Source organism: Hemiscyllium ocellatum, chromosome 8, assembly GCF_020745735.1.
Source record: "Hemiscyllium ocellatum isolate sHemOce1 chromosome 8, sHemOce1.pat.X.cur, whole genome shotgun sequence".
Taxonomy (NCBI): Eukaryota; Metazoa; Chordata; class Chondrichthyes; order Orectolobiformes; family Hemiscylliidae; genus Hemiscyllium; species Hemiscyllium ocellatum.
The window spans coordinates 111,249,909-111,276,810 of NC_083408.1; the positions used below are offsets into that span (position 1 = coordinate 111,249,909).

At 42.9% G+C, this 26,902-nt stretch overlaps 1 protein-coding gene across 2 annotated transcripts in view; it reads left to right on the forward strand.

Moving 5' to 3' along the window:
* dglucy (D-glutamate cyclase) overlaps positions 1-26,902 on the forward strand; it is a 135,765-nt gene that overhangs the window by 79,043 nt on the left and 29,820 nt on the right. For both annotated transcript variants that reach the window (XM_060828587.1, XM_060828586.1), the window contains exons 7-11: positions 8,358-8,480; positions 16,073-16,279; positions 18,469-18,729; positions 19,312-19,411; positions 19,589-19,737. In XM_060828587.1, the coding sequence (XP_060684570.1) occupies positions 8,358-8,480; positions 16,073-16,279; positions 18,469-18,729; positions 19,312-19,411; positions 19,589-19,737 (840 nt within the window). The remainder of the gene's footprint in view (positions 1-8,357; positions 8,481-16,072; positions 16,280-18,468; positions 18,730-19,311; positions 19,412-19,588; positions 19,738-26,902) is intronic.

The following is a 26,902-nucleotide window of genomic DNA, read 5'->3' on the forward strand; positions in this document are numbered from 1 at the left end:
TCTCCACAGATTGTGCCAGACCTGCTGAGTTTTACCAGCACTTCTTTAGTTTCAATTTCACGTTGCGTTTTCACCTGAAGAAAGAATGCAACTTTCCTGTTCTTGATTTTGGGACCTAAGCTTAGGAACTGGAAAAGGCCAATCAGCCCCTAGAGCCCATTCAATTATTCACTGAGGCCTTGGCAGACATATATCCTAATAACACCCACTCACCCTGGCTCAACATCACTAATACCCAGTTGTCAAAAATCTATTGATAAATGTTGGTAGTTGCTTAAGCCTGAATATGACAAAATGGCTATTAAGGTTTTTTTTAATCTGACATAGACAATCAAAGAAAATTTTAGAATTTCATATAGCTCAAATCATGGCCTTCACAGACAGATAACAAAATGCCTCTGAGTCTTAATAAGCTGGGACTAGAATTCAAGTACTGAAAAATGTGTTGCTGGAAAAGCGCAGCAGGTCAGGCAGCATCCAAGGAGCAGGAGAATCGACGTTCCGGGCATAAATCCTTCTTCAGGAATGAGGAAGGTGTGCCAAGCAGGCTAAGATAAAAGGTAGGAAGGAGGGACTTGGGAGAGGGGCGTTGGGAATGCGGTAGGTGGAAGGACGTTAAGGTGAGGGTGATAGACCGGAGAGGTCAGAAGAAGATTGCAGGTCAAGAAGGCGTTGCTGAGTCCAAGGTTTGGGACTGATATAATGTGAAAGGAAGGGAAATGAGGAAGCTGCAGAAATCTGCATTCATCCCTTGTGGTTGGAGGGTTCCTAGGCAGAAGGTGAGGCGCTCTTCCTCCAGGCGTCGTGTTGCCATGGTCTGGCAATGGAGGAGGCCAAGGACCTGCATGTCCTTGGCAGAGTGGGAGGGGGAGTTAAAGTGTTCAGCCACGGGGCAGTTGGGTTGGTTGGTGCGGGTGTCCCAGAGGTGTTCTCTGAAATATTCCGCAAGTAGGTGGCCTGTCTCCCCAATGTAGAGGAGACCACATCGGGTGCAGCAGATACAGTAAATGATGTGTGTGGAGGTGCACGTGAATTTGTGGCGGATATGGAAGGATCCCTTGGGGCCTTGGAGGGAAGTGGGGGGGGGAGCGGTAGGTGTGGGCGCAAGTTTTGCACTTCTTGCAGTTGCAGGGGAAGGTGACGGGAGTGGAGGTTGGGTTGGTGGGGGGGTGGTCCTGACAAGGGAGTCACGGAGGGAGTGGTCTTTCCGGAACACTGATAGGGGAGGGGAGGGAAATATATCCTTGGTGGTGGGGTCTGTTTGGTGGTGGCGGAAATGACGATGACTGATACAATGTATCTGGAGGTTGGTGTGGTGGTAGGTGAGGACCAGTGGGATTCTGTCCTGGTGGCGATTGGAGGGGCGGGGTTCAAGGGCAGAGGAGCGGGAAATGGAGGAGATGTGGTGGAGAGCATCGTCAACCACGTCTGAGGGGAAATTGTGGCCTTTGAAGAAGGAGGCCATCTGGATTGTTCGGTATTGAAATTGGTCCTCCTGGGAGCAGATGCAGTGAAGGCGAAGGAATTGGGAATGTGGGATGGCATTTTTACAAGGGGCAGGGTGGGAGGAGGTGTAATCTAGGAGTCGGTCGATTTATAGTAAATGTCGGTGTTGCCCGAGATAGAAACGGAGAGGTCTAGGAAGGGGAGGGAGAAGTCTGAGACGGTCCAGGTAAATTTGAGGCCAGGATGGAAGGTGTTAGTAAAGTGGATGAACTGTTCAACCTCCTTGTGGGAGCACAAGGTAGCGCCGGTACAGTCATCGATGTAGCGGTGGAAAAGGTGGGGGGTGGTGCCAGTGTAGCTGCGAAAGATGGACGTTCCACATATCCGACGAAGAGGCAGGCCCATGCGGGTGCCCATAGCCACTCCTTTGGTTTGGAGGAAGTGGGAGGATTGGAAAGAGAAGTTGTTCAGAGTGAGGACCATTTCAGTCAGTCGAAGGAGGGTGTCAGTGGAAGGGTACTGGTTGGGTCGCTGGGAAAGGAAGAAGCGGAGGGCTTTGAGGCCTTCGTGATGGGGGATGGAGGTGTATAGGGACTGGATGTCCATGGTGAAGATAAGGCGTTGGGGACCGGGGAAGCGAAAATCATGGAGGAGGTGGAGGGCGTGGGTGGTGTCCCGAACGTAGGTGGGGAGTTCTTGGACTAAAGGGGACAGGACCGTGTCGAGGTATGCAGAGCTGAGTTCGGTGGGGCAGGAGCAGGCTGAGACAATGGGTTGGCCGGGGCAGTCAGGTTTGTGGATTTTACACCCCGATCTTTACATAGCTGAGGCTAAACGCCAGCCCGCAGACACCACCTCCTACTGCCCCCTTGACCATGACCCCACCTCCCACTAGCAAACCATCATCTCCCAGACCATCCATAATCTCATCACCTCAGGGGATCTCCCATCCACTGCCTCCAACCTCGTAGTCCCACAACCCCGCACCGCCCGTTTCTACCTCCTGCCCAAAACCCACAGACATCCTTGAAGAAACTTTTCTCTCTGTCAGCAAGAAGATTAGAACAACAAAAGGTATTAACAAGATAATCTTGTAAGAACACCGAAAGACAAATAACGTAGTGGAGGGGCAGTGGGCAGAAATAATTTTGAAACAGTCACTATGACCTTGAGAAATAAACAACTGCCCAGTTGCAAGTTGGATAAGAGGAGACCAGCTCCCAAGATGGTTAGCTTTGTCACTGAATTATAGTATTAGGTTAAACTGTGTATAATGTTATGAATAACTTTATATTAGAGCTGAAATATCCAAATATTATAATAATTGTTAGCAATTAACATCCTTTTTAATCTTCTGTACTAAGATGAGTAAGGGATATGAATTGCATGACTGAATTTGTGAAGTCATTATTAATAAGCAAGTAATTGATGCAACTGACAAATGTCTCTGAAGGGACATAACAATTGGTGTTGGAATGTGGGCAAGAAGTGTAAGAGCCCAAGGACAGCCAATGGGGGTCTGGCAAATACCATGATGTTGGGAGGACCTAGTGTGACCATCATGAAGTTGTCCATCATCGATTTTGTATTCATAAAATTGCAAGTGTAGGTTAGAGGGGATATAGTAAACACTGATGTAAATGTTGCATGTAACCATTATAATGCAGTATGTATAAATATCGTGTACTTTAGTGGGAAAGGTAGAGTGTCACTGACCTCCAGTCTGAGCTGTAATTCAGGGCTTCACATGAAAGCCAGATTCAGAGCAGTCTCTGTCCTCTCCCACAAATGTGGTAAAGGAGTTCAGAATGATTATCGATTAGTGCTACTGAACACAGGACTCGTATCTATTGCTTCTTGCAAGAGAGTTTCAGTCTTCTTTCATTTATGTTTTGTTGATAGGACTCTCAACCAGTTCTCCTGAATGATCTGTTTTTGATTTTAAGTTTATGTTTTCTCTGTCCTAGACTCACCAGCTTGTGGGATAAGAAATTATAAGAAATTTGACATTTTCCCATGGTTCAGAAAATGTAAACCTAGTTTGTGTAATCTCATCCCGTAAAGAGCTGAATTCCAGAGGTGAGGAGACACTGACAGTCCTTGACATAAAGGGCTCATTTGACTTAGTGGTATCAAGAACCCATAGCAAAACAAAAGTCGAGGAATCAGGGAAAACTCTTCACTGGTTGGAGTCATATCTGGTGCAAATGAAGATAATTGTCATTGTTGGAAAGCAGTCATCTCAGTTCCAGGACATCTCATAGGAATTCCTCAGGGTACTGTCGAAGGTCCAATCATCCTCAGCTACTTCATCCTTCCATTATAAGGCCAAAGGTGGGATGTTCGTTGATGACTGCGCAATGTTCAACATCACTCTTGACTTCTCAGACACTAGAACAGTCCCATGTCCAAAGGCAGCAAGACCTGGACAATATCCAGGCTCCAGCTTAAAGTGACATTTGCACCATACAAATACTAGGCAATGACTGTCTCCAACAAGAGAGAATATGTCCATGGTCCCTTGACATTCAATGGCTTGATCATCACTGATCCCTCATTTTCAGCAACCTGGGGTTGAACTGAACTAAAGCTGAACTAAGCTCATTGATCTTAACAGTGGCTACAAGAGCAGGTCAAAGACTAGGATCCTGCAATAAGTAACTGCCCTCCTGACTCCCAAAACCTTTCCATCATCAACAAGGCTCAAGTCGGAATACTCCCTTCCTGCCTGGATGAGTGCAGCTCCAAAAACATTCAAGAAGTGTGACACCATCTAGGATAAAGTAGTTCACATGGCACCGCATCCACAAACATTCAGTCCCTCCTTCACCACCAACCTCCAAACAGCAATGTATACCAGTTACATGATGCAGTGCATAAATTCATCAAGGCTCCTTAAACAGTATCTTCCAAACCCATGATTACTTCCAACCAAAATGACATGGGCAGAATACATATAGGAACACCACACCTGCAGGCTGTCCTCCAAGCCTCTCACATTCCTGACTTGGAAAAATATCACTGTTCCTTCACTATCACTGGGCCAAAATCCTAGAATTCTCTGCCTAATGACATTGTGGGTCTACCTACAACATATCGACTGCAGTGATTCAAGAAGGCATCTCATCATCACTTTCTCAAGGGCACTAGGAGTGGGCAATAAATGCTGGGCCAGTCCAACTAGCACCACTCACGTCCCATGAATAAATTTTTTTAAAATCTAACTCTTCAAGTGTTGGTAACATTCTGGTAAACCTCTGGTCCACATCTTCCATAATCAATGCGTATTTTGAGATGTGCCCAGAACTAAGAGACAACCATGCAGAGGGTGGTATATATCTGGAATGAACTGCCAGATGACTTGATGGAGGCTTGTACACTTGCAACATTTAAAAGGTGTCTGGATGGATATATGAAGAGGAAGTGTTTGGAGAGATATGGGCCAGATGCTGGCAGGTGGGACTAGATTAGGTTGAGATATCTGGTCAGCATGGCCGAATGGAACCGGAGGGTCTGTTTCTGTGCTGTACATCTCTCTGTTAAGAACATTAGTTAAGAATGGAATTAAATCAATGGCAATGAATGACAAAGGGTCAGATGATGTGGAGTCAGTGTGGGTGGAGTTGAGAAACCACAAAGGGGAAAAAAATCATAATGGGAGTTATGTACAGACCTCCTAATGGTGGTCAGGACCAGGGGCGCAAGATATACTGGGCAATAGATAGGGTATATCAGAAAGGCAGAGTCAAGGTGATCATGGGTGACTTCAATATGCAGGTGGACTGAGTGAATAATGTTGCCAGTGGATTCAAAGAAAGGGAATACATGGAATGCTTACAGGATGGCTTTTTGGAACAGCTTATGATGGAGCCCACAAAGGAGCGGGCTATTCTGGACTTAATGCTATGTAATGAACCAGACTTTATAAAAGATCTTAAAGTAAGGAACACTTAGGAGGCTGCGATCATAATATGGTAATGTTCAGTGTGCAGTTTGAAAGAGAGAAAGCAAAATCAGATGTAATGGTGTTACTGTTAAATAAAGGTAATTACAGGGGCATGGGAGAGGAACATATGAAAATCAGCTGGAAGCAGAGCCTAGCGGAGAAGACAGGAGAGCAACAATTGCAGGGGTTTCTGGGTGTAATTGAGGACATAGTACACAGGTTCATCCCAAAGAAAAGAAAGATTATCAGGAGGGATTAGACAGCCATGGACGATAAAGGAAGTCAGGAAATGCCTCGAAGAAACAGAGAGAGCATATAAAGTGACCAAGAGCACTGGGAAATCAGAAGATTAGGAAGACTACAAAAACAAACAGAGGATAACAAAGAGAGAAATAAGGAAGGAGAGGATCAAATATAAATGTCGGCTAGCCAGTAATATTAGAAATGATAGTAAAAGTTTCTTTCAATACATAAGAAACGAGAGGCAAAAGTAGACATTGGGCTTCTCCAAATTGAAGCTGGAAGGCGAGTGATGGGAGATAAGGAAATAGCTGAAGAACTTAATAAGTACTTTGCGTCAGTCTTCACAGTGGAAGACATGAGTAATATCCCAACAATTAAGGAGAGTCGGGGCAGAGTTGAGTATGGTTGCCATTACAAAAGAGAAAGTGCTCGAAAAGCTAAAAGGTCTAAAAAATGATAAATATCCTGGCCTGGATGAGCTGCATCCTAGAGTTCTGAGGGAGGTGGCTGAGGAAATAGCAGAGGCATTGGTTGTGATCTTTCAAAAGTCACTGGAGTCAGGGAAAGTCCCAGTTGATTGGAAAATCGCTATTGTAACCTCATTGTTCAAGAAAGGATCAAGACAAAAGATGGAAAATTACCAGTTGATTAGCCTAACTTCAGTTGTTGATATAATTCTATAATCCATCTAAATTCTTAGAAGTGCAGGGTTGGATTAGAACAAGTCAGCATGGATTTAATAAGGGGAGGTCATGCCTGACAAATCTGTTAGAATTCTTTGAAGAGGTAACAAGTAGGTTAGACCAGGGAAACCCAGTGGATGTTTTATATCTAGACTTCCAAAAGGCCTTTGATAAGGTGCCTCATGGGAGGCTGCTGAGTAAGGTGAGGGCCCATGGTGTTCAAGGTGAGCTACTGGCATGGATTGAGGATTGGCTGTCTGACAGAAGACAGAGTTGGGATAAAAGGTTCTTTTTTGGAATGGCAGCCAGTGACAAGTAGTATCCCGCAGGGTTCAGTGTTGGGGTCACAGCTGTTCACTTTATATATTAATGATCTGGCTGATGGCACTGGGGGCATTCTGATGAAGTTTGCCGATGATACGAAGTTAGGTGGACAGGCAGGTGTACTGAGGAGATGGGGAGGCTGCACAAAGATTTAGACAGTTTAGGAGAGTGGTCCAGGAAATGGCTGATGAAATTCAAGGTGAGTAAATGTGAGGTCTTGCACTTTGGAAAAAAGAATACAGGGATGGACTATTTTCTAAATGGTGAGAAAATTCATAAAGCTGAAGTACGAAGGGATCTGGGAGTGCTTGTCCAAGATTCTCTAAAGGTTAACTTGCAGGTGATTAAGAAAGCGAGTGTAATGTTGTCTTTTATCTCAAGAAGGTTGGAAAATAAAAGCAGCGATGTGCTTCTGAGATTTTATAAAGCTCTAGTTAGGCCCCATTTAGAATATTGTCACAAAATTTGGGCCCCACACCTCAGGAAGGACATACTGGCACTGTCCAGCAGTGATTCACACGGATGATCTCTGGAATGTTAGGCCTAACATACGATGAATGGCTGAGGATCCTGGGATTGTATTCATTAGAGTTTAGAAGGTTGGAGGAAGATCTAATAGAAACTTGCAAGATAATGCGTGGCTTAAAAAGGGTGGACACTGGGAAGTTGTTTCCATTCGGTGGCAATGCTAGGACCCTTGGGCAGAGCCTTAGAATTGGAGGGGTTCAATTTAGAACGGAAATGAGACATTTCTTCAGCCAGAGAGTGGTGGGCCTGAGGAATGCATTGTCACGGAGCGCAGTGGAGGCCGGACGTTAAATATCTTCAAGGCAGAGATTGATAAATTCTTGATCTCGCAAGGAACTAAGAGATACGGGGAGAGTGCAGGTAAGTGGAGTTGAAATGCCTATCAGCCGTGATTAAATAGCGGAGTAGACTCGATGGGCCGAATGGCCTTACTTCCACTCCTATGTCTTATGGTCTATAATGACTACAACTGTACACAATACTGTAGATATGGTCTCACCAGGGCTTTGCATATTTCTGACAAAACTTATTCTTTATACTTAGAATATTAGCTGTTATAAAGAGAGGACTTTCTATCACTTTTAAATCCCTGATTACTGTCGTTTTAATTATGCATGTACATGGGTCCTCAAATTCAATTGGTAATTAAAAAGGTAAAATTGTCATTATCCCACCAGACCATTGGCTGCTCTCTCATTAGAGAGAGATGGCCACTGGTGGTTTAACCTGAGTGTCACTGTGCCTCAGGCTAAGTGAAAGGTTCAGAAACATAGTCCTTCATGGTAACCTTAGCCAGTATAGGAATTGAACCCAATTTATTGATATCACTCCACATTGCAAACAAGCCATCCAGCCATCCGAGCATTGTAACCCAGATGCATTCTAACCATATGAATTAAAATAGTATAGAGGAAATTAAAAGTCTATTGAAAGTAACCTCCCCACAGCCATTTGAATTATGAATTCTATTCCCACCCAAGGTAATCATTTTTGATTAATGGGTATGCATAGTCTCTGCAGTAGATTAAATTTTGAAGTTATCCTACAAGTCAGAATCTCGATCTGGAAAAGTGTTAACATTTGTTTTGAACCTTGCATTTGTGTTTGTTTTAACGTTTTTTTCTTAAAAATGTTTCTTCAGTAAACACTCTAGATGTTATTCAACTAGTTCATTTTACCATCCTCAGGGTTAATTGGAATTGAAGACATGCTGAACCCAGATTTCGGAGATGCAGTTGAAGCACATCATGGTGATGTTCCAGTCTTCTGGCCTTGTGGAATCACTGCATCAGAAGCAATTAGGAGCTGCAGTAAGATTCAGAGATACAAAGCTTGAGTAGTTTTAGACTACAACTAAAGAGTTTTTGTGTGAATAATTTTACCAACAGTAAATTATTTAAAAAGAACCATGCGTTTATATAACACATTTTTATACCCTCAGAGCATCCCAGAGTTCTTCACTGCCAATGCTGTTTTTTTTGAAGTGCAATTATTGTTGTGATATGGGAAACTCAATAGCCAAATTGCACATAATGCAAACAACAAGGAATAAGTGTACAGATACTGTTTTTGGCATGATTGGTAACAGGGTGAATTTTGGCCTGGACATTAATGCCTTGATTCTTTTCATGTTATGGCTGTGGGTTCCATTAAATCCACTCAAGAATCAAGCAGAGCCTCTGCTCGATGTCTCACTTGAGAGACAGTGTGTCTAATAGTGTAGTACTTTCAGTACACACTGGCAATGTTGACCTAGATATTGTACTGAAATTTCTGGAGTGGACCTTGAATCCTCAACATGTTAACTCCGTGGTGGGAGTACTATGAACTGAGCCGAATTCTAGGGTGAAAATTGTAGACTCTAACAAGTAAAACAACAATGACCTCCGTATATATTGGCCAAATTGCAAAATGCTTTAGATACACACGACTATTCAGTAGGATGCATAGTTTGGGGGGGTGGGGGGGGGGATTACTTGTTGAAAAGAGAAATATAGCATTATCTTCTCATTTCTGTGAGGATGCAGAGTGTAAGTTGCTTTAAATTATATAAAAATGTATTTTGTATTGAGAATTGTAGAAGAGTTGGGTGTTTACAGTAAGGGATTTGGAGCAATGAGTGCAATGAAGGCAGAAGCAAGGAAGATATTAAACAGGTTGAACAGCAGATGGCTATCTTCAGACTGGTGGAAGATAACAAGCTTGCAAGATAAGAATTATGAGAGGAAGGGGACAGCTTGCTCCAAGGGCAGAAAGAGTTTGAGAAATGGGAAATATGATTTAGACATAGAAAAACCAGGAAGTAATCATATCTTTCAATGATAAATAACACAGTCTCCTTTATAGAGCACAGAAAAAAGACGCTTTAGCCCACTAATTCTGTGTTGATCAAAAAAAAACCATCTAACTATTCTAAATCCATTTTCCAGCACATAGCCTTATCTGCCTTGGCATTGCAAGATCATCTCTAAAATCTTCTTATGTGTTAATGAGGGTTTCTGGCTCTACCACCTTTTGCAGGCAGTGATTTCCAGATTCTCACTGAACGCAAATGTTTTTCCTCATGTTCCCTCTAAATCTTCTGCCCCTGCCTTAACTCTATGCTTCCTGGTCCTTGATCCCCCCAACAAGGGAAAAATTTCTTCCTGCCTATCCTGTTTGTGCACCTCATAATTTTGTACATCTCAATCATGTCCCTCCATTCTTGAACCTCCTCTGCTCAGAGGAAAACACCTCCAGCCTATCCAATCTGTCTTCATACCAAAAGCTTTACAGTCCAAACAACATCTTGGTAAATCTCCTCTGTACTCTCTCCAGTGCTATCACATCCCTCCAATAAAGTGAATACCAGAACTGCACACCGTGCTTCAAGTTGTGGTTTAATTTTAGGCAGTTCCAGCATGTCTTCACTGTTCTTAAATTCTTTAGACCATTGAACAGTACATCATAGAAGCAAGCTTTTGGTCCATGATGTCTGTGCTACCATGCCTAAATGATATTCTAAACAATTCCCTTCTGCTTGCAAATGGACCATATCCCTTGATTCCTTGCCTGTTCGTGTGTCTGTCTGAATGCCTTTTAAAACTTTGCTAGCATATCTGCTTCTACCATCTCTTCTGATAATATGTTCCAGGCACCTACCTCCATTCTCGTACATCTCCTCTAAACATTCCCCCTCTCAACTTAAATGGGCAACACAGTGGCTCAGTGGTTAGCGCTTCTGCCTCACGGTGCCAGGAACCTGGGTTCAATTTCAACCTCTGGCGACTGTCTGTGTGGAGTTTGCATATTCTCCCCGTGTCTGTGTGGGTTCCCTCTGGGTGTTTCGGTTTTCTCCCACAGTCCCAAGATGTGCAGATTAGGTGCCCATGTTAAATTGCCCATAGCATTCAGGAATGTATAGGTTAGATGCATTAGTCAGAAGTTAATGTAGGGGAATGAGTCTGGATAGGTAACTCTTTGCAGGGTCGATGTGGACTTGTGGGCTGAATGGCCTGTTTCCACACTATAAGGTTTCTATTCTATGCCCACTAATGTTTGACTTTTCCACCTTGGGGAAAAAGACTCTGACTATCCACCCTATCTATGCCTCTCATAATGTAAACATCACATACAACACTATGTTATAGTCCAGCACATTTATTTGAAAGCACAAGTTTTCAGAGCACTGTTCCTTTGTCAGGAAACTAGTGGAGTGGGATCATAGGACACAGAATTTATAGTATAAGATCAAGTAATGCAATGTATTGAACAAACTTAGATTGCTGTTAAGTCTTTAATCACTTAGAATGGGGTGCAGGTTTCGGTTGATTAATATGTAAATCCCCGAACTTCTTTCAAGTCATAGTCCCGAGACAATTTAAGGTTTTCTCACTATAAAAAATAGTGACATCTCAGACAATGATGAAAGGTGTGAGATTAGAGTCTGTCTGTATCCCAACCTTGTGTCAGATTGGTTCTATTTCCATTTAGAGCTGAAAATGTGTTGCTGGTTAAAGCACAGCAGGTTAGGCAGCATCCAAGGAACAGGAAATTCGACGTTTCGGGCCAGAGCCCTTCATCAGGAATGAGGAGAGGGTGCCAGGCAGGCTAAGATAAAAGGTAGGGAGGAGGGACTTGGGGGAGGGGCGATGGAGATGTGATAGGTGGAAGGAGGTGAAGGTGAGGGTGATAGGCCGGAGTGGGTTGGGGGCGGAGAGGTCAGGAAGAAAATTGCAGGTTAGGAGGGCGGTGCTGAGTTCAAGGGAATCGACTGAGACAAGGTGGGGGGAGGGGAAATGAGGAAACTGGAGAAATCTGAGTTCATCCCTTGTGGTTGGAGGGTTCCCAGGCGGAAGATGAGGCGCTCTTCCTCCAACCGTCGTGTTGTTATGTTCTGGCGATGGAGGAGTCCAAGGACCTGCATGTCTTCGGTGGAGTGGGAGGGAGAGTTAAAGTATTGAGCCACGGGGTGGTTGGGTTGGTTGGTTCGGGCGTCCCAGAGGTGTTCCCTGAAGCGTTCTGCAAGTAGGCGGCCTGTCTCCCCAATATAGAGGAGGCCACATCGGGTGCAGCGGATGAATATGGGATGGAGTTTTTACAGGGGGCAGGGTGGGAGAAGGTGTAGTCCAGGTAGCTGTGGGAGTCAGTCGGTTTATAGTAGATGTCTGCGTTGAGTCGGTCGCCCGAGATAGAAATGGAAAGGTCTAGGAAGGGGAGGGAGGAGTCTGAGACAGTCCAGGTGAATTTGAGGTCGGGATGGAAGGTATTAGTAAAGTTGATGACCTGTTCAACCTCCTCGTGGGAGCACAAGGCAGCGCCGATACAGTCATCGATGTAGCGGAAGAAAAGGTGGGGGGTGGTGCCAGTGTAGTTGCGGAAGATGGACTGTTCCACATATCCTGCAAAGAGACAGGCATAGCTGGGGCCCATGCGGGTGCTCATGGCTACTCCTTTAGTTTGGAGGAAGTGGGAGGATTGGAAAGAGAAGTTATTCAGGGTGAGGACCAGTTCAGTCAGTCGAAGGAGGGTGTCAGTGGAAGGGTACTGGTTGGTGCGGCGGGAAAGGAAGAAGCGGAGGGCTTTGAGTCCTTCGTGATGGGGGATGGAGGTGTACAGGGACTGGATGTCCATCGTGAAGATAAGGCGTTGGGGACTGGGGAAGCGAAAATCATGGAGGAGATGGAGGGCATGGGTGGTGTCCCGAACGTAGGTGGGGAGTTCTTGGACTAAAGGGGACAGAACCGTGTCGAGGTACGCGGAGATGAGTTCGGTGGGGCAGGAGCAGGCTGAGACAATGGGTCGGCCGGGGCAGTCAGGTTTGTGGATTTTGGGCAGGAGGTAGAAACGGGCAGTGCAGGGTTGTGGGACTATGAGGTTGGAGGCGGTGGATGGGAGATCCCCTGAGGTGATGAGGTTATGGATGGTCTGGGAGATGATGGTTTGGTGGTGGGAGGTGGGGTCATGGTCAAGGGGGCGATAGGAGGAGGCATCTGCGAGCTGGCGTTTGGCCTCAGCGGTATAAAGGTCGGTGCGCCAAACTACTACCGCGCCTCCCTTGTCTGCCGGTTTGAATCCGAGGGCGTAGGGGAATGAAAGTGAGGCCTCTGCTGAGGACTGATCTTTCATCCTCAGAGAGGGGGAGGTCTGGAGGGATGGTGAAGATCCAGCAAGGCTGGGAGCTAGGACCTGGTGTGGGACTGGAGCTGGGAGTGGGGGCGGGGTTAGGGGCGGGGGCAGAGATCGGCGTAGGGGCAGGGTTAGACATGGCGACGTAGCTTGGTGTGGGGGCGGGGTTAAGCGTGGGGGCGGAGTTACGCGTGGTGACGAAATTCGGCGTGGGTTACGTGTGATGACGCAAGTCGGTGTGAGGGCGGGGTTACGCGTGATGACGAAGCTCTCTATTTCCATTTATAAAATGTCACATGGACTCACTGCCTACAGATTGGGTACTTTTTGAATAAAATAGAATGTATCTGCAAATACAAATCTACAAATGCAAATTCACCCCATCGACTTACATGTGTGTGTACATGAGTGTGCGTATGCTTGGTAGAATGTGTGCACAAGTGTGACGGAGTATATGCGTTTGAGAGGGTGTGTGTGTGTGAGCTTGTGTATGAGAGGGGGTCTGTGTGAGTGTCTAAGAGTCTGTGTGTATGTGTGCTTGTGGGTGAGTGCATGTGTGAGCACATAGTATAGTGGGGTCACCTTATACACAAGCACACATACATTCACATGCACTCTTACACACGATTGCACGCACACACACACCCCACACCCAAAGGCATATACTCTATCACACACACGGACACACTCACTCTCACAAATCTCTCTCTCACTCACACACACACACACACACACACACACACACACACACACACACACACACACACACACACCACTCACATATACACACACCACTCACATATACACACACCACTCACATATACGTTTCTGGGGTGAATTTGTATCTGCAGATGCAATTTATTTTGTTCAAAAAGCATACAATCTAAAACCAGTCAGTCCATGTGACATGTTATGAATTCCTACTTTGGAAATAGAACCAATCTAACTCCAGGTTGGGATACAGACAGACCTAAACTCTCACTTTTAATGCATCGTCTGAACTGAGCTGTAAGCTTTTTTTTTCATCTGAGAAAATCTTAAGTTGTCTCAGGATGTAACTTGAAAGAAGTTCTGGGATTTACATACTAATCAGTTGAAACCTGCGTCCCCATTCTAAGTGATTAAGGAGTTAATAGCAATCTAGGTTTGTTCAATACATCGCATCAATTGTGTGATACTTTGATCTCTTACCATAAATTCTGTGTCCGATGATCCTGCCCCACTAGTTAACTGACGAAGGAGCAGTGCTCTGAAAGCTTGTACTTTCAAATAAACCCGTTGGACTTTAACCTGATGTTGTGTGATTTTTAGCTTTATCTACCCATTCCAACACTGGCACCTCCACATCATGGCTCTCGTAGTGTTTGTATACTTAATTATCAGGTTCCCCCCTCAGTCTCTGATGCTGTAGGGAAAGCAGTCTAAGTTTGTCCAACCTCTCCTTATCGTTAATACATTCCAATCCAAGTAACATTCTGGTAAACTTCTTTTGCAGCCTTTCCAAAGCTTCCATATCCTTCCTGTAGGGTGGCAACCAGAACTGCACACAATGTTCCAAATGTGGATCAACTAAAGTTTTATATAACTGCAACATGATTTGTCAACATTTACACTCAATACCTTGACCGATGAAGGCAAGCTTGCCATCTTTGTCATCTTATCTACTTGTGTTGCTACTTCCAGCGAGCTGTGTACTTGCACCCCAAGATATGTCTGTGCATCTTTTGACAGCCTTCCTCTCTATTAATCACTCCACCAATATTCATTTTGTCTGCAAACTTACTAATCGGACCACTACATTTTTATCCAAATCATTTGTATATATTTAAACAACAGAGGCCCAACACTGATTCCTGCGGAACATCACTAGTTATGGACCTCCAACTGTAAAAAAAAACCGTTCCACAATTACGTTCTGGATTCTATGACCAAGCCAATTTTGTTACCCAACTTACCAACTCATCTTGGATCCCATGTGACTTAATCTTTTAGACCAGTCTAGCATGAGGGATCATGTCAAATGCTTTAGCAAAGTCCGTGTAGACAACATTCACTACCATACCCTCATCAAACATCTTCATCTCTTAATCAGAAAACTCAATTTTGTGAGACAAGACCTCTCCCATACAAAGCCATGGTGACTATTCCTAATAAGTCAACTCTTTTCCAAATGCAAGTCAATCCTGTCCCTAAGTATCTTCTCCAGTAATGACTTTGCCACTGACATAAGACTCATCAGCATATAATTTTCTGGATTGTCCCTAGGAGAAATTGGCTCCTGATCTCATTACAGCTTTACATTTCATTACATAATAAAATATCTGAATTCCAGAAGTGAGGTGGTATTTGACTCAGTGTGGCATCAAGGAGCTGTAGAAAAAATTGGAATTAAGGGAGAAGCTCTCTGCTGGTTGGAATCATACTCAACATAAAGGATGTGGTTGTTGGAGAAAATAAGTAAGAAGTAACATTTGTGCAACACATGGCCAATTCCACAAAGAGAGAACTAACCATTATCACTTGATATACAATGGCATTATCATCTGTAAAACTCCCACTATAAATATTAATTACTATTAACCAGAGGCTGAATTAGACAAACCATGGAAGTACTATAGCAACAAGAGGGGATGAGAGGCTGAGAATTCTGTGATGAATAGTTCACCTGTCTCACCAATCCTTATCTACCATCTGCAAGTTGCAAGTCAGGTGTGTGATGGAATATTTTCCACTTAACTGGGTGAGTGCAGCTCCAACAACACTCAAGAAGCTTGGCACCATTCCAGGACAAAGTAGTCCATTTGATTTCCACTCCGTGCACCTCCTTCAACTTTCTCTCTCTCTCGGGTACCACCAAAAACCTATTTCTTTGATAAAACTTTTGGTTATCTTTTCTGATATTTCACTTGTATGGTTCAGTGTTAAAAAACAAGATGTTTTTATAGATTTTCCCACTCTAAGCCTTTGGTAAGTGCTATTGGATCTTTCACTATATTGAATGTGCTATATAAGTGCAAGTCTTTTTTCCACCAAATTTCTAGAAAATGATGGTGGACATTTGGGAACTGGAGTGAATTATACAAATATTGTTAAAGTTCATTAGTGGACTTTATGGATATGCCTTTATGAAAGAAATGATATGCCTATATGAAAGAAATACTAATACTTAAATAGCCCTCACCAATAAACCTGTAACCTATACGTATATTGTGAATGTCAATATAGAATTGATTCCATCCTTCTCTTTAAAATCATGGAAATAGTATTGTAATTGATTTTTTTTTTTAACTTGCAGATTCTGGTCTGGCTTTCACCCATGCTCCTGGCTGCATGTTCATTACTGACCTGCAGAGTGAGCAGGAGGTGGCCAGAGACTTTGCTGCTGATGCAGAAATCCCACATGTTTTTTGCATTTCTCAGAATCCAATTCACTATAGCGTTGCCTCGGTTGCCGCTGTAGAAAAATTCGAAGCCCTGGATAGTCTGATTCAGCAAGATCCAGGTAGGAAGAGGATGCTAAGTACAGCTTACTGATGATGCGGTTTGGGTTTCAAATGTGAGTCTATACTAAGGAAGCATAGTTACCCTATTGATAGGCTTGAAGTTAGGAGATTCTCCACCAGATTCCTGCAGCTACCTGACTTCATTCTTGGCTCTATTACCTATATATGTACGAATGGGTTTTTCCAAATGGGGAGAGGAATATTTATCAATTCTGCAATTTCTAACACGATTGTTTCTACATTTCCCTAAACCTAGAGTTGCTGAGAATGTTTACACATTACTGATGCCCTGGTTGAAATGATCTGACTTAACCACAGTATTAAGACTCAAACCAGGAGCTGCTTCACTATAGGACAGATTATTTCATATACTACTTTTAACATTATCAGGCATCCCAAGGGACACATGGAGATTAACATTAAGGCAGATGACCAAGTTTCCTGTGTGGGTTTCCTCCGGGTGCTCCGGTTTCCTCCCACAGTCCAAAAATGTGCAGGTTAGGTGAATTGGCCATGCTAAATTGCCCGTAGTGTTAGGTGAAGGGGTAAAGGTAGGGGAATGGGTGGGTTGCGCTTCGACGGGTCGGTGTGGTCTTGTTGGGCCGAAGGGCCTGTTTCCACACTGTAAGTAATCTAATCTAATCTAATCTAATCAAATGTCTGGAACATATAAGGTCTAAGTTGGATCTTAAAATTGGAAAAGGTATGGGATATGTTTGGGAGGTAATTCCAGAACTCAAGGCCTAGGTAGCTGAAAGCACAGTATGTTAATGGGATATAATATATAAACATAGAAATGAGGAGTAGGAATAGGCCATTCAGCCCTTTGATTCTGCTCTGCCATGCAATATACTCATGGCTGATCCTCTATTTCAGTACTATTGATCATGTATCTCAATGCTATAAGTCCTCTAACTCAAAGCCATGTTTTATTTTGCATTAATGTGTTTTTTCATCATTTGGAAATTTGAATTTTTAAAGTTGAGGCAGATGGGTTTTGGTATCATTTGTTTGAAAGTTTTGTTTTAAACAGGTCAGTGAGCTAAGTATATACTTCCATAAAGAGCATATGATTTAATCAAGAGGCGAGAAAGATACCTGTACTGTTACTTAATGAAGTGTTGACAAAGTGGAGCTTTTATGGCTGGAATACCTACACAGATGCTGGTATGCTGTCACTAAGTCACCCTTTATTTACACATGCACAGTACATGGACTCTGACCAGTTAGCTCACAGCCAGTCCCTGCAGTGAGAAGACTCTCTGAGACTCCTGTTTATATCTGTCAGCCAGGGCTCCCTGATTGACCTTGTACTTAATGGCATCCACCTGGCCAACCTCATTCCAATCCCCACAATGCCATTACCAGAGTGACTAGTTTAGTTTGACTTCACTTCAGAAGACTGAGGAGTTCAATTCAGAAGAACAGCTTATGTATGAATAGAGGAGTTTTGTTAATGTTATGTGGCCAACCTATATTGAAATTTTCAAATTATCAAAACTGAAAGCCGCTTATGCCTGCAGAAGTATAAAGAAGTTTAAAACTGTCACAGCAGACCAAGAAGGAGAACTGGAATGTGTGTGTGTGTGTGTGTGTGTGTGTGTGTCAGTCACATATCTTTGCATTTTCTTCTTTTGTAGAATGAACTTGCATTCTGGTGTTTAAAACAATCATTTTACAGCCTTATGTGAATTGGTTCATGGACTAAGCACCACAAGGTGACTAACTGTAAAATTAAACTTATGTTCCATCAAACCACATTTCACTCTCAGATCTGACTTGAATAGTATTGCCGTCACTTGGGATTGTAACATCAGGTGCCAGTGGCAGAGTAATTAAAATTGGGGATGCACAATTGTCGAGATGCAAGAGAATGTAGATTTCTCTGAGAGTTGTAGGGCAATGGGACGTTTCAGATATAGCGATAACTTACCAGCTTTATCTGCTGGGGGATAGATAAAGATTCTAGATCAGAAAAAATATTACTGCAAAATGTGCTTATAACAAAATTCTTGATTGCCACTGAGTTACCACAAGCAAGACCGATTGGACTGATTTTCAACATGCAATAACAGTTATGTCTTGTTCCAATTGCCATTATTCAGAACTAGTACAATTGAATAGCACGTCTTAAAATGTCAACCAAGTTGGAATTGAAACCTATGAAATGTTTTTATGTTCTGGACAGGCAACCGAGGAATCAAGCATTTGTTAATTGAAAAACAGCTGCTAAAAGCATGTCTCTCTCTTTCAAATGCAAAATCTGTGCTCGTAACCACTGGATTTCCAACCCACTTCAATAACCAGCCTCCAGAAGAGACAGATGGTCCTCCAGGAGCAATTGCTATAGCAGCCATGTTGCAAGCCCAGAAGAAAAACGTTGTCATAGTAACAGATCAAAGAGCCTTAGAGATGAACAAAAAGATTATTGAAGAAGCTGTTGAGCAAGGTGTTTATTCTTTTTCTTTTAAAAAGTAAAATGCTGATGTTTAGACAGCAAAGAAAAATTGAAAATTTTAGGGCAGTACTAATTGGAAGTGACGGAGTCAAGTCCACTAGCTGGAGAGTCAGAAAGAATCCTGCACCACCTGTTTTGGAAGGTCTGCCAAACTAATTGTCATTCAAGATCAATTATCCTAGATGGATGTCTCACTCACTGGCTCTTACTGGTCAATCAGTGGCCAGCAACTCTTTTGAATTGCAATTACTGCAAGAACAATATCCACCAAAGCCCAGGAATTATCATTTGTTCCCAAGCCACAAGTGAGAAATTTTGTGGAGGTGCACATATTACTTTGGGAGGGGGTGAAGGGGTGCGTGGGAGGTGCATGATATGTAGTGGAGGGCAGTTGGGTGAAGGGGCAGAGCTGGCAGCAAAGACAGGGTTGTGTCTCTCAATAGTTAAAAATTAGAATGGATTGTTCATTAGTTCTGATGAATCTGTCCATTTCACTTGCAAATTCTGACTGACTGCCTGTCTACAGCCAACATTCACAGTCTCTATTTACTTTCTATTCTTTTTTGTTTTTAGGAATGTTAAAAACCCCTGTCCCTATTGTTAGCTTCCAGGATAATGGCAAGGATTCAGCCCTCATGTTCCTTTGTCATGATGGTAATCCCCAGTTTCCAAGGTAAATGTTAACTATAAAGCATGGGTTGGAGAGGCAATGGGTCAACACCTTACTGGACAAACAGTATGTGTGCTTGTATGTATGTGTGTCATGAATATATGGTCATGTGTAAGTCATTTATATGTACATCCAGTCATTGACAGGTTATTGAAAAATTTTGTGTAACTATGTGGACAGGTTTGATCATCTCATAGCAATAGAACGAGCTGGAATGGCTGCAGATGGCAATTACTACAATGCACGGAAAGTAAACATTAAACACTTGGTGGATCCCATTGACAAGCTTTTCCTAAAAGCACAGGACATCCCTGGAATTTCCACAACAGGTAACTGCAAACATATTTTTGGTTTGAAATTCCTCCTGTGTACTGACAGAACAAAAATTGCAATAATTACTTAGGTGAGTGCAGGCAGAACTGTACTCCAGGGGCTCAATGCTATCTTCGACAAAAGAGATTGCTTGATTGGTGTCCTTGCCATTAAACTTGCTATGCATTTCCCCACCCCGTCAGTTCAACTGTGGTTAGGATTAATAGGAGCTATGAGAGGCAATGTATCAAATCACTGAGGTTATTTCAACAGTTCCTATCTCTTCTGAGGCCCCTACCTCTCTGAAGGACAAGAACAGCAAAGTTATGGGAAATTCATCACATAAACATAATCCTGCACTTTGATGATCTACATTCAAGGGTTCTAAAAGAGGTGTCTTTGGGTATAGTGGATCCACTGACTTTCCCTAACTTATAGAACAGTCCCAGTGGATTGAAATATAGTAAATACAATGCTGCAATTCAAGGCCAGAGAGAGAAAACAGGTATCTAGTGGACATTTAGCCTGATATCAGTCAGTGAGAAAATGCTGAATTCCATTCTTAAGAAGTTGTACACTTTGCCTCACCACGATATTCTAAGTTAGCTGGGTTTTCTAAAGGAAGTATCATATATTATAAATCTGATGGAGATTTTTTTTCAAGATGGTAGCAGCATAAAGAAGAACTAGTCAATATACTATATCTGGGTTTTGAAAAGTGATCTGACAGAGCACCACTTGCTAAAATGATGGGAGTGTATTAGCATGAATGCTTGTTTAAAGGCCAGAAAGCAGAGCTGGAATGAAAAGGTCTCCATTAATAAGGAACACTATATCTGTCTAAATTTACTAGATTGATTCCTGAGGTAAGCAAATTACCTTATAAAGACAGATTGAGCTGAATAGATCCCTAGAGTTTAGTCAAATGAGAAAGTTTCATTGAAAGGTTTTGGCATGGAAGGTACCGTAAGATTGATTTCCCTAGCTGGAGAATCTAGAAATGAGACTGAATAGGTTCAGTGTAATGAGTTAATCATCCAGGACTGAGTTGAGGAGAACTACCTCCCTCAGAAGGTTGTGAATCTTTGAAATTACCTACTCCAGAAGGTTGTGAATACTTAGTTCTGAGTATATTCAAGACTGAGATCAATCGATTTGTACATTAAGGGTATTGAGGAACCTGGGGGCCAGATGGGAAATTAGAGTTGAGATTGAAGATTAGCCATTATCCACAAGTGGACCTGCTCCTATTTCTTATCTTCTTGCATACCTACAATGGCTATACATTAATCACTGTGTTTCCATTCTTATCACTATTCTTCCATCATCTCAGTCTGAATACTGGCATACATCCAAATCTTAGTGGTCTGTCTCAATCCTCCTGGGCTAAAGGAGATAAGATATCAGCAGACTGTCATTCCAGGTTGCTACTTGGGAATCTGTTCAGTAAATGTTTGATATTTGTTGTGAATCAAATCTGTGCTTGCTGAACACACTAGCTCAATTAAGCAGCAGCTCAGGGGATCCAAGATGGCGGCGACCCAGCAAGACTGAGTCCACAGTGCTCTACCCAAAACTTGGGCAAAGTGGGCTATCCACCCCCACCACACTCACTAAACCATTTATAATAGTTGTTAACCTTAAATAGTTACCTATTAGTACATTTAAATAGTCTAATACTAGCTGGAAAATGAGTAAAGGGAAGGGAACAGGCGGCTCTAAGAAAGCAGGGACCCCTCCCCCACCCTCTCCCTCTTCAGCTGCAACAAAGGTGTCTTCAGCTGCTTCAGGAGATTTACCAATGAAGATGAGCTTTGAGGAGATGTTTGCCAGGTGGGAGGCGAAGATTGATGCTTTTATCGAAGTGCTTCTCTGCTCTGCCGAGACTCAATCAGCCGAGCTGCAGAAGCAGGGCAGAGACATTCAGGAATTGGGGTGCCGAGTCAGAGAGGTGGAGTCGAAGGCCGCAGCCTCAGAGACTGCGATAAAATCGGCAGCCGACCACATCCGTTTTCTCGAGAATCGAGTCCAGAACCTAGAAAACCACATTAACCTCAAATCGATGTCGTAGAAAAAATATTCGGTTGTTGGGCCTGCCCGAGCAGGAAGAGGGAGGTCAGCTGACAGCATTCTTAGAGCATTGGCTGCCACAACTTTTAAATCTGCATAATGGATCAGGCCAGGTAAGGGTAGAATGGGCCTACCGGGTCGCAGTACGTGGGCCCGGCTCAACCCAGCGCCCACGCCCAGTCCTGTTGCAGCTGCAGAGCTATAGGGAGAGGCAGATGCTCCTGGAAGCCTCAAGAAATCTGGGAAAAGATCCCCAAGCTATGACCCACAAAGGATCCAGGATCATGCTGTTCCAGGACTACTCCCCAGTTTTGGTCCGAAAGAGGAAGGCATTCGATGAGGCGAAGAAGCGTTTAAGGGACTTAAATATTCAGTACTCCTTACGATATCCAGCGACGCTACGCCTTAGCCACGAAGGATCCATATATAACTTCGGATCACCGGAGAAGGCTAAGGAATTCTTGGACTCTCTTAAATAAACTGTAAGAGATTGTGGACGCTGGTCTGCCTTTCCCATTATTTTGGTTTACATCCCTTCATCTTTTCTTATCTTATCCCCTATGTGTGTATGTATATACATATGTTGGGGCGTTTGGTTAATGTTGATGGGGAGAGGTGGTTACCTTATTCTATTTTACTTCTGTTTTTAGGAGCGGGGTTGTTTTTCTTTCCCCTGTTATTTTGTGGTATTATATTTAAGTATTACATGTTGAGATTGTAATCTTATAGTTATATATGGTATTAATATTCCCAAATATATTTAGATGTGGGGGTGGGGTGTTCACTGTTAACTCTAGCTTTATATTATATTTGAATTCTCCTCATTTTATTGAGGAACACCTGGGTCAAGGGTGGGGCACTGGTTGGAAGAGGGTAAGATGGACTGTGGGAGAGGAAGTGACGCTCCCTGGGAACAAGGGAGAAAATCTCCAATTCGGAATGTTTTATATCTTTTATACTTAGAAAGAGTTTTTTGTTATATTGTTTTGAGTGTATCAGAGAGTCTTTACTTTTGTAAATCTTGTATGCTCCATGCTCGGGATGTTCTAGATAGGGTTTCCCCTCCAGAGGGGTCTCGGATCTGTCCAGATGATTATGGCTGAACAGTCGGTTAAGTGGTGCACCTGGAATGTCAGGGGGAGTAATTCGCCAGTTAAAAGGAAGAAAAGATTATCAAATCTTAAGAAGGAGAGAGTTGATATAGCTCTCTTACAGGAGACACACCTGTCGGATAAAGAACACTTAAAATTACGACAGGGCGGATTTGATCAGGCCTTTTTTTCCTCTTTTAATTCAAAAAGCAGGGGAGTCGTTATCCTTGTCCGGAAGAACTTCCCTTTGAAAATTCTAAATCAGATAAAAGACGAATCTGGACGATATATTTTGATTAAAGCCCTCATAAATGGAGAGGAATATGGGATCTTAAATGTGTACTGCCCCCCGGCACACCCCTTTAAATTCATAACGGAAGCTTTTTCAAAACTGATGGCCTTTGGTGCCCGTCATACAATTATAGGGGGAGACTTTAATTGTATTATGGATCCGGAAATAGACAGGATTCCCAAGAGTGCCGCTGGAGTATCTCCCAGATCTAGACAACTGGCGGACCTGAATAAAGAATTAGGATTGGTAGATGTATGGAGATGTCTCCATCCACAGGGTAGAGATTTTTCTTTCTACTCTAATCCACATAAATGTCACACAAGAATTGATATGTTTTTTGCCCCATCGATTTTTCTAAATTCTATAGCAACCTGTAAAATAGGTACTATAGCAATCTCTGACCATGCCGCTGTATACATGGAAACTAAGGTAAAGAACAATGGGACATCCGCTCGGCATTGGCGTATGGACCCCTTCCTGATAAAAGACAGCAAATTTTTAAAGTACTTCTCCCAAGAACTTAAAACTTTTTTAGAAATTAATACTGGTACGGCTAGCAATCCGTCAATGATGTGGGAGACCATCAAAGCTTATGCACAAGGTTTGATCATCTCCTATTCAGCGACCCAGAGGAAAATGAAGGGAGAGCAACAGCGTCTGCTCGAAGCTCGCCTAAAAGCAGCCGAAACAGCATACGCTGATAGACCTTCTATCACAAAATTGCAGAGGATTACAGCTCTTAGGACAGCTTTAAACACCGCGCTTACTCAAACGGCTAAAAGGGAAATATTATTTGCGAAACAAAGATTATACGAATATGGCAACAAACCGGGTAGATACTTAGCATTTCTTGCAAAGAAAAAGAAAGCCCCTCAAACTATTCCGACCATCGAGGAAAGTACAGGTACCCTGACTCATGATCATAAAAAGATCAATGCGACCTTTAAAGAATTTTATTCTGAACTATATAGCTCGCAGGATTGTGAAGATAGGATTAGGAGGATGCAGTCATTTTTTAAAAATTTGACCTTCACGGGCCTGACTCCGGAACAGGTGTCGGCCCTAAATACCCCTTTAACAGTCCAAGAAATACTTGAGGCAATTAGGCAACTTCAGAGCGGAAAAGCACCGGGCCCAGATGGTTTTCAAGCTGAATTCTATAAAGAATTTACAGGAATATTGGTTGACCCACTTATGGATATGTATAATTTTGCGCATAGTCAGGTCTGTCTCCCGCCCACGCTGAAAGAAGCAAATATTTCTCTTATCCTCAAAAAAGGAAAAGACCCAGAAGATTGTGCATCTTACAGACCAATATCCTTACTAAATGTAGACTTTAAAATTCTCTCAAAAACGTTAGCACTAAGACTAGAAAGGGTACTGCCATATATTATAAAGGAGGACCAGACGGGATTTATTAAGGGCCGCAGATCATCCAATAATATCAGAAGGGTCTTGAATATGATCCAAGCCTGTCATCAGGGAAAGATACCAGGAGTAGTAATTTCATTGGAGGCGGAAAAGGCATTTGATAGGGTTGAATGGTCATATTTATTTTACACATTGGAAAGGTTTGGCGTTGGACAGGTGTTTACCAAATGGGTTTCAACATTGTATAATGACCCCAAAGCAGCTGTTATTACTAATGGGTTAAGATCGGATGGCTTCAGTGTGGGTAGGGGCTGCCGTCAAGGATGTCCTCTCTCACCATTGTTGTTTACACTGATAATCGAACCATTAGCAGAAGCCATCCGGACTGATCCTAATATAACGGCCCCGAGGATTGGTACAGGTAAACACAAAATTACCCTCTATGCAGATGACGTTCTCTTATTCCTCAGTAATCCTTTAATGTCAGTGCCTCGTCTAATTCAAGTTATTAATACATTTAGTGCATTCTCAGGCTATAAAATTAATTTTTCAAAATCGGAAGCCATGCCAATGGGTGGTCTGGCTATGATACCCCACTTAATGGACGGATCCCCTTTTCCCTTCCGTTGGTCCCTGGAGGGCTTCTTATATTTAGGTATTTTTATCACGCCAGTATTTGATCAGCTGTATAGGGCTAATTTTGTACAATTAATGGAAAGGATAAGGCAGGACCTCCAGCGATGGAGAGACCTTCCGATTTCCTGGCTAGGGAGAATAGCATTAATTAAAATGAATGTTCTGCCCCGTCTCTTATATCCTATTAGAATGCTCCCGCTGATGCTGCCAAGGCTAGCCCTACGTAAATTATATGGCTGGTTGGGCTCCTTTATTTGGAACCATAGACGGCCCCTTATTAAGCTGAAGAAGCTACACCTTCCACAGGCAAGGGGAGGACTGGACTTCCCAGACTTTAGGAAATATCAGTTAAGCTCCCTACTAAGTTACATAGCTGATTGGGTTTCATCTGATCCACAATCAATTTGGCTGGATATCGAAGCCTCCCAAGTAAAATACCCACTTATTAACCTTTTATTTTCAGATAAGAGGAAAATCATTACAGACCACTGTAAAAATCCCATAATATTAAACACAATTAAGGCCTGGAATATAATGCGGCAAAATGAGGGTAACTCACATAAAACATCCCCTCATGCACCAATAGTAGGCGCATGGGGATTCCAACCGGGGATTACAGATGCCACCTTTAAACTCTGGAGATCCAGGGGCATCTCATGCTTAGGGGACCTATTTAAAGATGGGATCCTGATGTCCTTTGAGCAGCTGCGTCTGAAATTCGGAATACCTAATGGGGATCTCTTTCGATACTTCCAAGTTCGAGATTATATACAGAGGAAGACTACATTAATAGATAGTCTTTATAAATCAGACAGAGAACGTAATGTCTTACGACCAGCGGGGGCATCCTCCGTTAGTACTATATACCATTTGCTACATGATGGAGTCTCAGGAGACATGGATGACCTGCTTAAAACATGGGAGCAGGACTTGGGGCTAGAAATCTCTGAGGATATGTGGAATGACATTTGGCAAAATGCTAGAAGAATTGCTATCTGTAACAGAACTCAGGCTATCCAACTAAAGATACTTCATAGGGCCCATATAGCTCCGGCTCGACTGGCAAAATTTAAGGCAGGAGCATCTCCAATGTGTCCCAAATGCAAAATAGACAATATGGTACATTGTCTGTGGACTTGTCAGAAAATCCGCAGATACTGGACTAAAGTGGCAAATACCCTGACAGAAATTTTAGGAACGGAAATTAGGGTGGACCCTGTATCTCTCCTTTTGGGCTTTTCGAGCCTCTCATCTCTGGATATGCATGGGAAGAGACTATTTTCTATTCTCTCTTTCTGTGCAAGGAAAAATATTTTGGTGAACTGGGTGGCTGAGGGCCCCCCTGGACTTTCAAATTGGCACAGAATAATTATGGAATATATCCCCCTTGACTTCCTCACAAATATGGTGCACCGAAAGACTGAATTATTTTATAAAATATGGCAGCCCTTTTTGAATTATATAAATGCAGATATTTCGGCTATCCTAACAAGGGCTTTTATTTAGTCAAGAATTCAGACCGGGCTGCTCCGGGGCCCCTTGGGAGAGGAATCCTGCGTGAATACGGGTTTTATTATATTTGATGTTTATACATTCCGAGCATGTAAGAGACTTAGGTATACACTCTGGTTCGTTATAGGTTAGATTAGTAGAAAGTTGAGGTTTTTTTTCTTTCTTTCTTCGTTTCTTTTTTTTTCTCTTTTTGTTTTCTTTCTTTCTCTT